At 38.3% G+C, this 17,598-nt stretch overlaps 1 protein-coding gene across 1 annotated transcript in view; it reads right to left on the bottom strand.

The window, feature by feature from the left end:
- The window catches only part of LOC138007195 (pre-mRNA-processing factor 40 homolog B-like), a 54,036-nt gene that overhangs the window by 11,596 nt on the left and 24,842 nt on the right, over positions 1–17,598 (bottom strand). The window contains exons 3-17 of the mRNA XM_068853973.1: positions 16,842–17,061; positions 14,845–15,035; positions 13,580–13,696; positions 11,949–12,069; positions 10,838–10,868; positions 9,779–9,886; positions 9,111–9,222; positions 7,225–7,362; positions 6,658–6,954; positions 5,845–5,899; positions 5,351–5,484; positions 4,488–4,602; positions 4,057–4,148; positions 2,927–3,043; positions 318–374 (exon numbers count right to left, since the gene is read on the bottom strand). Of these exons, the coding sequence (XP_068710074.1) occupies positions 318–374; positions 2,927–3,043; positions 4,057–4,148; positions 4,488–4,602; positions 5,351–5,484; positions 5,845–5,899; positions 6,658–6,954; positions 7,225–7,362; positions 9,111–9,222; positions 9,779–9,886; positions 10,838–10,868; positions 11,949–12,069; positions 13,580–13,696; positions 14,845–15,035; positions 16,842–17,061 (1,905 nt within the window). The remainder of the gene's footprint in view (positions 1–317; positions 375–2,926; positions 3,044–4,056; positions 4,149–4,487; positions 4,603–5,350; positions 5,485–5,844; positions 5,900–6,657; positions 6,955–7,224; positions 7,363–9,110; positions 9,223–9,778; positions 9,887–10,837; positions 10,869–11,948; positions 12,070–13,579; positions 13,697–14,844; positions 15,036–16,841; positions 17,062–17,598) is intronic.

Below are 17,598 nucleotides of genomic sequence, written 5' to 3'. Positions count from 1 at the left end.
GAACTCGTTTGTTGAAAACGGTAGGCTTTTCAATCTCTTTTATTTCCTTTTTCCCCCTTTTTTTTAATAGAAAGGGAACTTAACATAAATGCCGAGACTAACCGGTCAAAGGAACGCTAAAAAAAGTGTCTAAAGAGCTGGCAGTCAGTCATGGGTCCAATTACTAAATAACCCGCGCGTTTTACGCACCCACTTCAATTGGACCACGCGAGAAACCGAGTTCGATCCGAGATATTCCCCACTTGAAAAATTACCAAACAGCAAATCATTTTTCACAGCAAACACTAAAAGCGGCCTTTATATGGTTAAGATCCTACCTCTCTTTCCTCTTTTTTTACCCTTTCCTTCTCTCTTGCTTCAGCTTTTTCGATAAACTGCAACAACAAACAGTAATCGAGTACTGAATCTACTATATCATGGGATGAGGCGAAACAAAAGATTCTAAGCAGATAATGCCTGGTCAGAGGTTAAATGCGTATTCAAAACTTATTTTGTGAGACATTTTGTATTTGCGCAGATATTTTGAGAGTTGTACTATTCTCTGCACCGAAACGGCGTGGAAAAATAAGAGCAAACAGCAATAATTCGACGAGTATCTAATGATTATTCCACGAACGCGCGATGGATGCGAGATAGAAAATAGCCAACGAGGCGCGCAAAGCCGACATAGCTATTACAAACCTCGTATCCAACAAGTGCGAATGAAATAATAATTGTTTCACGAAGATATTTTTGTGGTTTCTAATTCAACGGGTTAACGTATAAATTTTGCAACCTCTTATACTGTGTTTGTAGCGTTCTGGGGCAGTTGCTTGAAGCCTGCTTAGCGCTGACTGTTGGTTAGGAGGTATAAAAACCAATAGGTTTCTATAGTATGCTGGTTAAGGTGCGGTAATACATACTACGAAATCGAGCTACAAAATGGGCAACATTGTTGCGCAGGGAGTTTTAAAGTGATGTAGCACGTATTACCATGCGCGCTTCAAAACGTTGTGCAACAATTTTTTGTTGTTGCACGCTTCAGAATTTGTTGCACAAAGTAGAGAGAGCTTCTACTTCGGGCAACATTATTTCAATTTGCGCCACAATGTGATCGTCAAAGACAGATTCTGATTGGATGAACAGCCAAGTCGTCATGACGACAACGCTTGCCTGAATGGTAAGAAACAAAGATAGCGGTCACAATTGAGCTTGAAGAACGAAGTTTCTGTAAAAATAATCGATGAAACGAAGAAGCAACACCCTTGCCTTTGGAACTCGTCAAAAGTTGGATATAAAGACAGGATCGCTAAGGCTAATAGGGCCATTTGGCAAATTCCACATTGAAGCAAAGTTCGAAGAGACTTCTTCCCAGTTTTCTTTGGTTTTGCGGGTTTTAAAATAATCACGAGCCAAGACGGAGTAAAGGGGATTACATGTTTCAATGATGATAGCGGAAATTGCTTGGCGTGAAATTCTGAAGCTGTATTCAAGCGAGTGTAGCGTTTCTCCAGTGGCCAAATACCGTAGGGTCACAGCCAGTCGCTAATCAGGTTTGATGAGAGGCCGAAGTTAAGTGGGTACGGTGGCTCCTTTCTGGCAACGATTGGGCTGACTTTTTCGACAAGAAAACAAAACTGCCCCTTTGCGACCATGAAAAAGTCGCGATACGTTGCCAGATCTTCGACCTCCACCAACTGATGGTAACTTCCCTTACTCTCCCTCCTAGCAATCCAATCCCACAGAATTTACTGAAATTTAATGAACGATTGTTCCATTCGCCCATTCAACAGATCACATCCAATGTACTCTCATGCGGAAAAATTACCAAACTTAGTACGATGTGCGAAATTCTGGTATCTCGATGGCCGACGCGAGTGCGTAAAATTAATGACCTACAACTAGTTTACCTAAATGGTAGAAATGCTGCCGAGGGGAAGGAAGATGTTCAATTATGGTATATTGGTTGTGGTAATTTAGCTGTGGTTTGTGAGTGGAACAGGAAACCGGAGATAAGCGCCGGCCTGATGGGCCTTCTGGCTCGTAAGCAGTGACTTTGTGAGTGGAACTGAATGGAGATTTTAATAGGTCTTGAGCATGGACTGTACAAAACGTGAACCCCCAAACTGGACCTCTCGAAAGAAGAAAGGAAAGAATAGATGGTTTTCGTAGTGACCTCATCAAATTCGTAAATCAAAATCGCAAGTTCTTCGGAATTTTTATCAAAATGAGGCTGAAGATGACCAGGAAATAAATCTTTTTTTCACGTTTCCAGTTCCGTGACGTATTTCGCTTCGAAAATACAGGGGAACGAGGTTGACACCCTGATACAAAGCTATTTCCAAATGGGTATTTTATCTTATGAGCGAAAAGTAAGCGCTTTCACCAGAAAGTGAACTATAGATGTTTTCGTTGATTACCGGCCACCATATTCGTGGACCACATGGCGTTTCCATACAAAACTGTATAAATTTTGCGTGAAACGCTTCGACAAATAACTCAGAAACGATGTACCGCACAGACCTGAGAATTGGAGAGGTACTTAAAAGATTTGTTTCCTACAACGTTCCAAAATCTTGGCCTTTTTCGTCGAACGATTTAGAATTTTTTTTTGTTGCCTGACAGTGTTCGAGGACACAAGAAGCGAAAGTGAAAAACAGCGCAGGCTCTTGCCTGTGATCATACCGCGCATCTTAATTCTTCCATTCGCGCATAACCACAATTCCTTGCGCCTTTGGCCACAATCCCTTGCGTTTCGAAGAAAAATGTGTTCTTCACCCGATTAGAGAGCTGCCTCGTTCGTTCGCTTCAGGTTCACTCACTGCGGCAGCAACTATTTTGGTACGTTCCCACGAGACGTTGCACAAAGTACATCGACAAAGTTCTGCTTGTTACCGGCAAAGCTGCCATTTTGCTACATACATGTAGGTACAGGGAACTAACTTACATGGTTAAATGTCATTTTAACATTGCCAGGATCCAGGGTTTGACTTCTATCATCTCCCCGAACCAGCTCGTTGAACTCGCTAAACCCAGTATTTACATCAACCGTGTAGTCAAGATCCTGAAGTCAAAGCAAAAGAAATGTGCTGCAAACTCTCTCCTTTTTACGTGCTTAAATAACTACAAGCGAAATATTTGCCAATTTTTCATCTAAGGGCCCATTCTGTTAAGACTATTCCGCACAGAAAAAACATTAAATAATCGATTTTCCCTTGAATGGCCCACACACCGGCTGCAAGGTCGTGTCCAGACTCAGCCTTTCCAGCATTGTCGCCTTCCCAAAACCATTCCGGTTTCGGAACACAGGACTTCTTTCGGCAAACTTATTCTGTTAATCCTAAACCCGTATGGAAATAGAGCGGTTTTCAATTGAGTGTCCAAAGTAATTAGCGAATTGCTTTGGTTTTGCATTTACTTCACTCAGTGATTGGTTCAAAGTTCTCCCGCTATTTTTTCAACCAATCAGAAGTGAAACCAAAATTGTGGCTCGCGCGTGCACATTTTCCCTCGCTTTGTGTCGGCTACGTATAATTAAGTCGAGTTTTGATTGGTTTACTGGATTGTCTCCATCCTTTTTGATTGGCCAAAGTAATTACTTTGGTTTTGGTTTTATGACAGTCGATTGAAACTCGCTCTAAACAAACCAATCAGTTAAAAAAAATACTCTTTAAGACAATAATTCTGCACGACTGAGAGCCAACGGAGTAGCTCATTTTCGTAAGCATCCAACCTACGTATGGGGAAGTCGCAAGGTGAACTCTGGCTGATTCAGCAATCGGAGCGAGTGGAGCCTATCTACAAATATCTGCAAATGGTTAGACTCTCAAGCATTCTCGGATAAAGACGATAAACCGGCCGTAGGCATCGTCTCAACTTGAGCACTTAAAGATTTAACCCTTTGTGACGTTCAAGAACCCACAAACTGTCGGCACAGAAACTCTACGTGGCACACAATAAATTAAAAGACCCCCTCTTCGTGTGTACTGAAGCTCGCCAACCCTCAGCCGTCATGAAAAACAGCTAAGGGGGACATTTTCCTCCTTCCACTAAAACATTATCCAATAAGTTCCTCACCTTAAGTATTTCCTTTATGATTTTCTTTTCTTCACTGAATCTGGCTTTCAAGTCTTCCACATAGAACTTGAAAAGGTCCAGTGGAGTCGAACCTGTTGATAAATGCAATGCTATTTCAAAGGTTTGCAGTAAAATTGTAGGTGCATCGCGTAAAACTTTTTAGGCAACGTACTTTGTCGTTCTCTTTACAAAAAAACGATTATTAACAAATTATTTATTGATTAGGTAGAGAGCATTATTATCAAAATTTGAACCTTGAGGCTATTTTGCAATGCACATTTGCACCACTTTGTGTAAACTTCAATCAGAAAACACGACATAGTTAAATTTTTCATATACGATGTTTGCAAAAACAAGGAGAAAAAAAGACCTGGTAGCAGGGCTTCAACAGTGAGGACACTCAAATTACATGTACATGTGTGTACACTGACCTGGTTGACCCACCATATTGGTGAAGCGCACATCGGCACTTATTGTTGGGTACAAATCAACCCAAAGTGACATGGAATGAAGCTTGCCCCTCTTGTGTAATTCATCCAATAACACCTACAGAAAAGAGCAACAATAACACCGTCTGCATCTTTTAGGTCCATGGCACCTTGCAACATAATGTGGGAGACTAAAACCACGCTGCTTAAGAATGCAATTTGCAGTCCTCCAGTATTCTTATACATAGATAAAGTTACAATCATGTAGGAAAGCTCATTTATGCAAAATGATGGCAACATTGAAGTTTGCTATGAGTATGATGTTATGTTTAATAGCCAAAAATAAATATGAAAAAATCTTTCAGTGGGAATGAGATAGCCCGTATAAGCCACCCTTTTCCGAAAAGAAAGGTAATCATATCTCAGATTGGTTTTAATCACAAAGAACAGTTAGATTTTGACGCTCCCTTTTTTTTAATACAACATTTTACTCACACTTTTTCCAAACACTAATTAAAAAGGTTTGGACGCGTCAAACAATATGAAACATATTAAGGAAAACATATTTCTACATCATCTATAAATACAGTATAGCACGGTTCAATAGTTAAATAGGTTAAATATAATGTTGATAACTGACAATACATTGCTTACTAAGAAAATATCACGGATTACTTGATGGCCATCCTCATTTATATTTAATGCTACTTCATGAATTGGAGAAGCGTCCCAGTAGCATTTCCTATTTTCAAACCAATACACGACCTTTTAAACTTAGGCAGATGCAGCTAACCTGCAAGTGCAGCTTATTGCACACTGCTTACAGTACTTCATACTAAAAAACTCTATGGGCCAAGTCAACTCACCAAGAAGCCTTCCCTGTTTTTGCGCTGTTGTCGTTTCACTCTGTTTTTCTCTCGTTGCTTCTCCTCTTCTTCTTCCTGCTCCAAGGTCCGAATATGCTCTTCAAACGATATCAACATGTCTTCTTTTTCACACTCTACACAAAGAAACAAATAAACAAACAAACACAAACAAAAAAACAGTTTATACTGTAATAAATGCCTGGAACTAACTTTACACTTTTTTGTTACCTTAAAATATCTGCAAAAACTTTGATCTTCAACCTGATCATGTAACTCTGTCTGTGCCCACACCCAACACCCTTATTACTGCATGTCAACAAGAACATCTAGTGTTGTTGAGATAAAACTGAACTCCACTGAGGTAAGCCTGACATTTGCCACTGAATATCGAAAGGTTTGCCTTACTATTGGTAAGGAAATTAAAGGACATTTTTCTCAACACGCAGTTCATCTATTCGGGTCATCAATATGAAGAGGTGTTTATACTTGATTACCTTGTATTTCTTCATCATCTTTGTACGCTGGATGCTCCTTAAGCAACTGCAAAGCCTGCAATCAAAGTGCACCAAGAACGGATTAAGAGTTCTTGTTGCTTCCATACCAAGAATATTTGCATCACTTTTGGAAAGGATTGTTTCTGAGAACAATCCAAAACCAAACATTTGATGTGTTAGCTTAATTCAGGCATCCGACAGGACTTGGGCAAACAGTAAACATCAATCTAGCAGAAAGACAAAGACAACAACAAGACAACAAGACAAATGGGCGACCGCAGTCGAAGGCAACTCGAAGGCTCCTTTTTCAATGTTTCTACCATGACTTGCGGCATCTACCGCAACTCATGGCAGGGGTGGGTGCAACTCCTATCCCGTTGTATACACAACTTGTCCCCAGTAGTCCCCAGCCCACTGAGCCACCCTACACCCTGCTAGCAGCAGCACCCCACAAATGCTGGCAAATTACCACTTATAGGAAAATTCTGATACTAAAGGTAAGCCAAAACAAAATAAAATACATGTAAATAAAAATAAATGAATAATTTTTGATGTGCCCAACTGAAAAATGTCCAATTTAAGATTGAAAAATAGGTGTTCCAATCAACTTTTCAAATGGTTTAGCTTTGTTCCAGTCATTCTTCAAGGAATGGTGAAAATGTATGTAGCATCACCAGTACACCAAGTTAACTTGTGCATTTGTGTGCTTCAGATAAGGACCCAGCTCTTAGTGATTTTTAATCATGCACACCAACCCAGGATCAAATAGCTTTTGATTACTGCAAAATGCTTCACTGATGCAAGTAAACCCACCTCAGCCCACGTTGTCCTGTAGGTAATGGAGGACATAGTAGTGTACACTTGTAACATTAGCTTCCTGTTATGAGCTCGCTGTTCTTTTTCTTCCTCTTTCTCTTTTTTTGCCAAGAAGAACACCACATCATCAAACACATCCTTCCTGTCTCGTTCATGGACTGCTTCCCACTCAGGTTCACCTTCAAACATCTCTCCTGCTCTGCGCCAACGTACAGACGAATGCATCTTCTTGTGATTTTCCAAAAAGCTTCGTAGATCTTCCCGTGCCTTCTTTGCTTTTTGCCTTTGTTCCTCCTGTTCAAGAGAAAGACAAAAGGCTCTGTGTTAGGTTCAGCACATGCATGAACTAAGACAAAGTGGATATGCAGCGTACAACTGTAAAGTTTTGTTCCTGTTTCCACGACAAATAAAACTACCCCTATTCAAAACACAGAATAAAGAAGACTCAAAGGGTATTCTTGCCTCCTTTTCCAACCTATTTCCTTGTTTGTGACACATGACTTACATTGCAGCAACACAGTGTAATATTGCTGCAACAAGGGAAACCTTAAAGTGCATTCTAACCTTTTCCTCGTTGGCTCGTTTTGTTTTGTATTCATTAAATGCTTGTTTCTTCTCATTCATTTTCTTTAATGCTCCATATCTGGGATCACTAACAATCATTCTCATGGCGTTATCCCATGATGAATTTGATGGAACTTCCTAAGAAAACAAACACAAACAACAATTAAATTTTAGTACAAAAGAATAGACTACAGAAATGTCTAATCAATAAATTCAGCATACTATTTACAGTACAGTACATAGAGGATATTACATGGCCGCTTGGGGATACGAGTTTTGACTTCGAGTGCTTAAAGTATACTTTCGGCACTCGAAGATAAAATTCGTATCCCCAAGCGGTCATGTAATGTTCTGTTAATTATATAGATATTGATGAAATGTCTAGATTTAATACAACTTGTCTTACTCATTTTTTAACTGATGAAAAAGTGGTCATCAACCGCTAAAACACGCATGTTGTGTAACACGCAACAAGATATGAAAGTTATGAAAAGAAAATCTTGATAATGTTAAGTTTTGCAATAGAAATGTTATGTAGTAGAGAAGGATTATATTGAAGCACAAAAGTATCTTACAATGAAGACGAAACTCGCGATTTATTGGCTAATCGTGTTCGTTATCATGACGACACCTATATTCTCAAATGTGAAAGATAAAAATGATATGTTCACTGCGCGCAGATGTGATTTTTTAGTAAAAGGAGAAACCCTGGTATTTCATCAGTATCTATATAATAAAATGAAACACTAGTTACAAAGTCTTTGCCTTAACTTACATGCATAGTTTCATCTACCTGCTCAAAGAATTAGCCCAGGCAAACAGCTTCGACATAGACAGCTTCGACAGGCAAACAGCTTCGACATAGCTTCGACATCCGTTTGATTTTGTTGAACAGCAATGTCAAAACCGTTTGTGTTATGTTACGTTATTTGTTAGAGCAGGTTGAAGTTGTGGCAGCTATTCAGCTGATGTGGACCTGCTATACCCACCCACCCATATACACACAGAGGACAGCCACAACACCGGGAACTTCACCAACTTTCAACAATGTTGAAACACATGTTGATTCGAATTTGAATCAAGTTCACAGTAAATGCGTAAAAAACTTTGCTTCAACAACCACTCATCACTGTTCGCCACCATATTGAACATTGTTGTATATGCATATGCGCAGTAATCCGACCCATGTCCATATCCATAGAAACAACCGTGGGATGAATAACAGGCCTCTGGTGAAGCTTTGTCAAATCAAATGTTGATGATGCATTGAAACTGTTTGCCACAACAGCGGTCAACATCGTTCAACATCATTCAAAAAATCGAATGGTTGTTGAAGCAAATGTTAAAGCAGTTGGCCTGGGCCTTTAGTGATTAAATGAGCCAACTTGCACATTTAAAAAAAAAAAAAACAAAAGTACTAATTTTTAATCACCTAATGCTCCAATACTCCATATTGCCATCCTCTTGCATAATTTTATTTTTATGGCTCTGTAGTTAATTTCGTTTGAGAAATTTCCAATTTCCTTTAAAATCTTTTGTAAAATGCCTCTATTTATGAGCCAACGAAGATCCTTGACATAAATTTGCTTACCGCTGATTTAAAACTTTTGATAAAACAGGTATTTAAAAAGAACAGGATTAAAGGACACATGCCATGCAGATCAGCTATTCCTCAGCTCTGAATCTTGGACTTTTATCAATTTAAACTGGATTGTGAGGTGTTCCATCAGTAATTTCATACACAAACACAATGTTCTAATCAAAGTCGTACAGTTCTTTCACAAGAAGAGTTCCCAATCTACTTCAGCAACTACAAAGGACAATTTGCAAGGTAAACATACACGTAAGTGCATTCATCTACACATCGAGGCTATGCAGGAGCTAACCTTTTCTCTCAGAAGGTCTTTGAAAGCCTGTTTAGCTTCCTCCTTCGTTTCGTAAATATACTCCTTCTTCTCCACAGGAACAACAGGTGGTACCTCTGTTATGTTGACTGCACTGTGGAATAAAATTTCAATACCAAGCTCTGTTATTAGTCAGCCACTTCTCTACTCAGCAATTCACTTATGATGTTATCTATATTAAAATTAGCTGGCCACCAGCAATGTACAAGTGACTTCACAGAAATATTTTGAATAAAATTTAATCCTTATAAAATTAGAAGTCTTATGTATACAGTACAGTGAATTCATGTTATAATAAGAACTTGGACACAAATTATCTTGTGATTAGCAGATTGCCAGAACACAACTATACATTATGAAAATATTTTAAAACATATTAATGTTCAGGACATTTATTAATTCATGTCTAAACAAGAGGGCACTTGTACCGGTAGCCAAGTTTAAAGCCGACTGCTTTATGGCTATGGTAAACGATATGTACATGTACATGTACATGTGCAGCAGAAAGACGGCTGATACTAAGCTTGAAAACTTGCAAAGAAAATACTACATAAAGAGGTAAGATTGAACTGAGTGAAGATTGAGAATCTGGCAGAATTTGCTGTTACTAGTTTACTTATTTGATAATGCTAATGCCCCTTAAAACACACCTTGCCATTGGGTAATCTTTTGCTGTTTCTTCATCTGCCTTTTTGACATCTGATTCACCATTTTCCTGGGTTTCTTCCTCCTCTTCCTCTTCTGATTCTTCGTCTTCTCTGAAGCCGAACAACAACAACAACAATATTATCATGCTGGCCACCAAAAGTTACCGAAAGTTAAGGCACGATGGTGTGATTTGCTGTTTTAAAATTCAAATTTCCCAGTAATCAACTGTCTTATAAGAGCAAACAATCCCAAGGCATAGATAGCATCAGCGCTTAAGTCAGTGAGATCATATAGACACACTGGCAGCATATAAATGTAACTTCTCCTTTACATGTTAGTGTTCCAATAACTAATTGCCACCTATTGTCAAGTACCTGATTGGTCAAGCAATCTTCAGTCTCTTAAGTTGCCAGACTAATGATCATCACCATGTCTTTCATTAAAGAAGCCATATTAACCCTTCATCACTGTAATGCTGAACAGTTAGAGTTTGTATCGCTTTCTTTCCAGATAAAAACTAATTTGTGAACTTTTTCATGAAGTCTATCTGTTTGAATGCAGCAAAGATAACATTTTAATTCCCAAAGAAATGAGAACAAAAGATATTGGAAAAAATTGAGATGATTTCTACACAAAACAAACTTTCATTCAGAGGGTCCACACAAAGGTATAGTACATGGAAACAGAAAACAAACAATATTATTATTCCCTTCCATTGTATGGCCCCATACAGTGTAGACTTCCTTTACTGAAGTTAAATTCCAGCTTAACGCCTCATTAATAGTTAAAAACAATAAGTTTGAACTGTGCTAAATGATTATTTGTTGCATGAAGAAAATTTAACATGCGGATTGTACGTCAGCCCCAAAAGAGTGCAAAGTTCAAACAAATGACTCAAATAAGGTTTCCTTTGCAATTTTTGGTTTTGCATTAATTAAGGTATTGATAATCTGCAAAAAAACTAGCTGTCACAAACCGACATAATTTATTGTTGAGTAATAGTAGTGCTAATGAGCCCTATCCTATGTTTGCACTTTTCTACAAAACACGTTAAAGCTTACCCTTCGTTTTCTTGCTCCTCCTTAATAAGTTCTGCAAAAAAGCCAATAAAATAATTTTTACAGAGATGTACTTTATGAGTGGTATTAAGCAAGTAACTAACAGTACAATTTGTTATGCAGTGCACATCAAAATTTAATGTAACTACACTTTCATTTAAAAGTGAAGTTACATTAATTTTGATGTGCACTGCATATAAATTATGTACAGCACAACAGTGTCACCACAAAACAGTGCAGTCTTGTTGCAGAAACTAATGGTGTGCTGCAGACAGTTGGCTACGTGGTTGTAAAAGTTAATTCCAAATTGGCGACACATAGTGTTTTTTTTTGCTTACACAAAAGTGACTATAGATTTACAGTGTACCAGTGTATTGCATTGCCTCCCATTGGTGTGCTTAGTTTCCCACATCTTTTGGCACAATGCTATGTTTATGGTCAATTGATAACATGGTTCAGGGATTCTTTTATAATGGTCAGCAGGGCTTGCATTGTATCTCAAGTTGAAAAGCAGCAGGATAATATCATTTTCATCACAGTGGGCCTAAACATGCCCAGCAGTTGTCTAGACATATGTTCATTGTTCATAACCTGCAAGGTAGCCACAGGGGCTTGCCCTGCCATGTGGATATGGGAGGACTTTACTCATCATATTTGCATTTTTGCTTAGTACTCTGCTGATATTTGCAGAACAATGCTTTTGCCTATTTTGAAAAATTTAGTGTTCAGCCCTTCCCCCCCCCCCCCCCCCCCAAACCCCAATGGAGTTGGGCCAAGGTTAAGTATCAGGTTGGGTAAGTATCGTCACTGAAGTTCCTTCAGTGTGATGGTGCTGGTTGGTGGCCACTTGCAGGACAGTTCCCGCTCACAGTGTTGCCATGGAACCTGCCTGCTGCATCTTTTATGAGGCTCCCACCAACCTTTGATAGCACCAGTTCCCAAGTTCATCTATCCACAATCAGTTTAAATGCCTTTCATATTAAAAAAACTGAGAAGATCAAAACAAAGTTCAATGTGTTCTGCAAAAGGGATCAGGAAGAAGTGCAGTTAAATGAAATATAACAAGAGTGCGAAACATCACTGCAACCAGTGGCTTAATAATGTATTGCTATACCTTTGAGTTCGGCCAATTCTTTGGGAATTGTCCAAGTTGACTCTTTTGTTTCAGTATTGTGGTAGTATATTCTGCCTGTATCAGCTTTGTGTTCTTTCCATGGACATGAATCTAGTTGAATCTGTCCAAAACAACAACAACAAAAATCTCTCCTGCTAGAATTTTAATAAAAAAAAAAACACACGGGAACAAAAACAAAGGAAAAATAGTTTACTCTTTTAAAATAAATGCCATTGTTATCTTCTCTGGCACATAGAAACAACCACAATTTTATTTGTTTACAAATAATATCATTAAGGGTCTTAAAAGGATATGCCCTCTGGTCCCAGTTGCTCGAAGGGTGGATAGTGCTATCGACTGGATAAATCACTATCCACTGGATTATAACTGAATATTGGCTTAGCTACTGTTTATCCACTGGATAGCATTATCCACCTTTTGAACAAGCAAAGGTGTGGTCAGTGCACCTCAAGGCAAAAATTTTTCTTTCCACCTAAAGCAAACACATTTTACAATTTTCACCTCGAAATTTTGCTTTTCATGTGTTGCACAAGCCATGTAAAGTTAGTAAAAGTCATAGTAATTTGGACCCAAGACCATGCTGTGAGAGGCATGGGCCTACTTGATTTTACGTCACAAACTTCTGTGCATTCAAATTTTCAAAGAGTTTTTGCATTGCAAAACAGTTTGTGATGTAAAATCGAGAACAGATCAATGCTTCTGACACCTCGGCCGTGGGTCCAAATGATTGCCAGTCTGGCGAACTTTGCGTAAATTGCCTGGCACATAAAAAGCAGAATTTTGAAGTACAAATGACAAAATATGTTTGCTTTGGTGGAGAGATTGAAATTAGAAACAAAAAAGATTTGAGTTTAGGTGCCAAGAATGGCGAAAAAAAAAAGAAACGTCCTTGGGAAACAGTTTACACAATATCATTGGAGGGAAGACAGAAAGTGGCTAAAAGGTACCAGTTTATTAAAAGTTTTTAGAGATCAACAAAAATTGAGAAACGTCAATACAAAGGTTGCACTCACTCAAGTTTTCCAGCTGACTATTTTTAAGAGTACATGTTAAATAAAACAATGTCTCGTATGACAGTCGTGTCTGGGTTATCATGGGTCAAATTCTACAAGCATTTCATGTATGTCATGTTTTATCTTGGAAGAGATAATGAAAAATTCAATTATCCAGTAGATTTTTCATCCAGCAAGATACATGTATGTACGAAATTCAGAGATCCCCCACTGATCACTGGTATTTTTTAAGAAGAATTTTCGTTAGTAACAAAAAACCTTTACATATCGATTTGTCACTTAGAGTACATATTATTCAACTGTACATCATCTTATCAAAAATAGCATTTAAATCATAGAAGGCAACCAAGAGAACTTAACAGAATGTCAAGCTGTTTCTGCATGGTCTTGGTATCACATTGTGCTCCGAGAGTCCACTTTACTTACCGAATTGTAATGAGACAACAGAATCACAGCACTGTTGAGCACAGAGAGGGTAGGAGTGTAAATTTTGCTCATGAAAGGGAACTGACAAGCATACAATGGGCTAAAGCATGTCAGCTCATTCAAACTTTCTGCAGGGCAACTGAAGGTAAAACATTATAAATAACATAATACCTCGCCTGGAGTCTTGAGTTCATTTGGCTTTTGCCAAGTAGACACTTTAGTTTCAGTGTTATAGAAGTAAGTTCTGCCATCAGGAGCCTTGTGTTCTGTCCATGGAGTCTGTTTTGTCTACAAACAAGGGAGGAAAAGGCACAGTTGATAACTTGTAAATATAATTTGATTTGAAGTGCAGGTTATAAACAAAGGAGTGAAGTGATCCCTGCACCTACATATAACAATCATCAAGTCATTTCATGGGAACACATAAGCCTCCCAACTGTATGGCTTCATAGCTCAGTTTGTTCGAGCATTGCACCAGTATAGCAGAGGTCATGGGATGGAATCCTGTTGGACCCACCTGAAATTTTCAGGTGACTATCACGAGGATCATTTCACTCTTTCGTCACAGTTGATCAGTGTACATGTAATAAGCTTTTGCTCACTAGATACATGTAAGTGCTCTTGTATTTCCAATATTGTGTATATTTTGAGAAGAAAATTTAAATTATGCTAATTGTTTTTAGCTTGATACATGAATGTGTGTCCGACCTCAGTTATTCTAGGAATTCCCAATTCCCTCCCCTGCCACATCAAAACTAAACTGCATAAATTATTTATACATGTAATTATTGATCAATACAAAATGCAAATCATCATCAGGGTTTCCACTCTACCATGAAAACATAATTCCCTGACTTTTCCCTGACTAAAGCTAACTTTCCCTGACATAATCTTTTAGGATTTTCTAGTAATCTGAGGACAAGACCAATTTTAATGTAGAGTCAGTTTAATAGGGACCTTAAGCAAGGAAGACGACGACGGCGGCTACGAGAACGTTGCCTAAAAATATTATTTCCTGTTACTGTTTCTCGGCTTGGAAAGTGAGAGTACACATTCCAAGAATAACATTGATGAGAATGGTGTGTTTATTCAGATTGAAAATTGAAAATTCATCGTCACGAGACCTTATCCTCCACATGACCTTAAATTTGATCATTTTACTTCCATGTCAAGATGAGAATGGCAAAGAAATATCAAAATATAAAACCCACATACAGAGCATGCAGAAGTATTGTTTTTGCTAATTAAACCTACTGTTATATGGCATTCTAGTAGCCATCATCATCATCATCCTTGCTTAAATTAAGGTCCCTAATAACAGTAAGTACTATTTCAAATTTCCTCGCAACTTGCTGCCCTTGAAAAATTTTCAGGTTTCCCTGACTTTTCAAGGTGAGTGGGAACCCTGAATTTATCAACTTTCTGTGAGTTCAAACCTTAGCCTTGGGTTTCTTAACTTTCTTTTTCTCTTTCTTTACGTCTTCAACTTTGCCATCTGGCTCCTCTGTCTTATTGGTCTGTGATGGACTATCTGCTGCTTTGATCTCTTGTTCTTGTATTTGCTTTACAACTGACGGTGAGTTCGAGCTTTCAGTACCAACTTGTGGGGCTCTCACAGGAGCTGGAACTATACAGTTATCAGAAAGTGAAAATATTGAGGTTGGAATGAGGCCTTTAACTACTGCCCCAAAGTTATCATTATAAAATCCACATTATTTGTACTTACCACTTAGAAATTTTACATAAATTTGTATAATATTATTGTAAGCTCTATGCAGAATATTTTCTCTTATCCATTCATGAAAGTTCTAAATTTTTTACGTTGAATAGCAGTTAAAGGCCTCATTTGAACGTTAATATTGTCAGCAACGGTTGTCAGAAAGCAATGTTGCTGTTTGTATAATTATGACAAATAGGCAGAGCATTTTTTTTTAGGAAAATGTTATACCATTTTAATTTTAAACAGCCAGCCTTAGACAACAAAGCATGTGAGTACAGTAGGTGCTAACACTTTTCTCAGCAGCAAGCAAATTAAGACAGACCAATTCAATACTACGTATGTTCAAGTAGTACGAGTCAAATGTAACCTGAAACGTGATCCTCATCCTCCACTTTCTTCAAAATCCAGGAATCATATTTTTAGACATTTGAAAATATTTTTGAGGATCTTGATTAAAGATTCAAGACAACAACAAACCCTTGCCACCATACTCCAATTTTTTTAAAATGGAGGATCACGTTTTGAGGTGCTATTGAGTTACATTTAACTTGTACTGTATTAATTTCACTGTGTAAATAAAAAAATACAGCCTTCCACAAAGCAGCATAATGACTGGTCCTGAGGGAAACAGTTCATTTTGTTTCCCAGGAATCTCAATGTTTCCCCTCGGTGCAGCCGAGGGAAACATTGAGATTCTCGGGAAACAAAATGAACTGCTTCCCTCAGGACCAGTCATTAAGTGATTTGTTATATAGCACAAATGAAAAACTGTGGTCATCGGTCAACATTCACGGGTAACAATGCACTGTTACCCTCTGACGTCATAGATTTTGCACTGTTGCCTGCTCAGAGGCTTTTGGCGGGAAATATATAGTGAGCTGTCATGTGACCTTGAAGTAACCAATAAGAGCGTGCATTGCTGGGGGAAAATACTCAGCCATATAACAATATTACCCTTTAACTCCCAATAGTGCCACTTACAGATTTTGCTCTGTCTAACGCCAGACGATTTTACTCGTCAATGGGGAACCCCACGGGGCTGAAAGGGTTAACAACAGCTAGACTCACTCAAAAACTATGTCCCCATTATACCTTTAACTCCCAATAGTGCCACTTATAGATTTTACTCTGTCTAAAGCCAGATGATTTTACTCGTCAATGGGGAACCCCACGGGGATGAAAGGGTTAAAGGAAGGAAACAATCTAGCAAAACTTTCAAAATTGGTTTAATGTCTTGCTTTCACAGAAAAGTTTAGCCCTACTCCCTTAAAGGCTTTAGCTACATGTACTTTCATAAGGATGAATAAACAACAAGGGTCATTGTACCTATTTGAGGCCTTATTTAGCCTTACACAATACACGAGGTTCAACAAAAATAAATTTTGAAATAAAGAGCAGGTTTGAGAAGAGCACATGTAACTGACTGTATCAACAATAACTGTTCTTGGAGGGGTCCGGGGGTCTAATTTTTGTAGAATTGAGGTGAAAGGTACACTTGTTAAAACAAATAATTATTAAATTGTGGGTAGGTCTGAAACAAACTTTCTTTAATGACTGTTTAAATACATGTACCCCAAAAAGTACCTGACATTCTTTTCAGCAAAGCAGCTGAAGCTTTTTACTGGCTGATGATGTTTTTTGAACCCCCTGCAGGGATTTTGCTGGCAATTAGGAGGGCAATACCTTGTAAAATCATTACAAGTGCAAGCTTACTTATCATTGCTGGTGATCCAGTGTTAGCTATTGGCTGAAAAGTCGCCACCACAGGGGCCTGCTGTATGTTTGAAGTTAACGGAGGTGCATATGCTGTTGGCATTCCTGGCATACTACCATGAGGGTACATCATTGGTTGACCTGTTGTCATGGCTACTGGCTGAAATGGAGGCATTCCTGGAGGAGCATACCCAGGTGCCATCATTGGCATTCCAGGCACCTGTGGTATAAATGAGAAAAATATTAATAATAAATAATTCACACCAGTGATCAAAGCCCACTTTCACAAATGTGACTTCATACATTCATGATCACAGAAATACATGTAATTGTTTAACAACTCTTGTAATCAAACCTACATGGATTCCCGATAGCCACTGTCAGTTATTGTTGAGACTTGTATCATATTTGCAACTGCAATTATCACAGATGCAAAAGCTTTTCATTATTCTGCTGTCAATCATTAGAGCACGACTTGTGTAGTTTCCTTTAGAACCCAATGATTCCAAGATTGCAAGAAACATTGAAGTCATTATAAAAAGTAGACATAATCTAACTATACATTTTGTATTGTTTACACATGAATAATAAGAATAGATGTTTGTTGAGAACCTTATGATGACATTTTAATTTGAGAACATTGTATGCTTTTGCAGACACGTGGAATAATGCCATTCCTTTTAATTGGTTAATAATAATACAGAGTTGGAAATAACGGCTGGTGATCGGTAATTACCGATCAAATTTGCCAGCGATA

The sequence above is a fragment of the Montipora foliosa genome, chromosome 6 (genome assembly GCF_036669935.1).
Source record: "Montipora foliosa isolate CH-2021 chromosome 6, ASM3666993v2, whole genome shotgun sequence".
Taxonomy (NCBI): domain Eukaryota; kingdom Metazoa; phylum Cnidaria; class Anthozoa; order Scleractinia; family Acroporidae; genus Montipora; species Montipora foliosa.
This window is presented reverse-complemented; position numbering and strand designations above follow the sequence as displayed.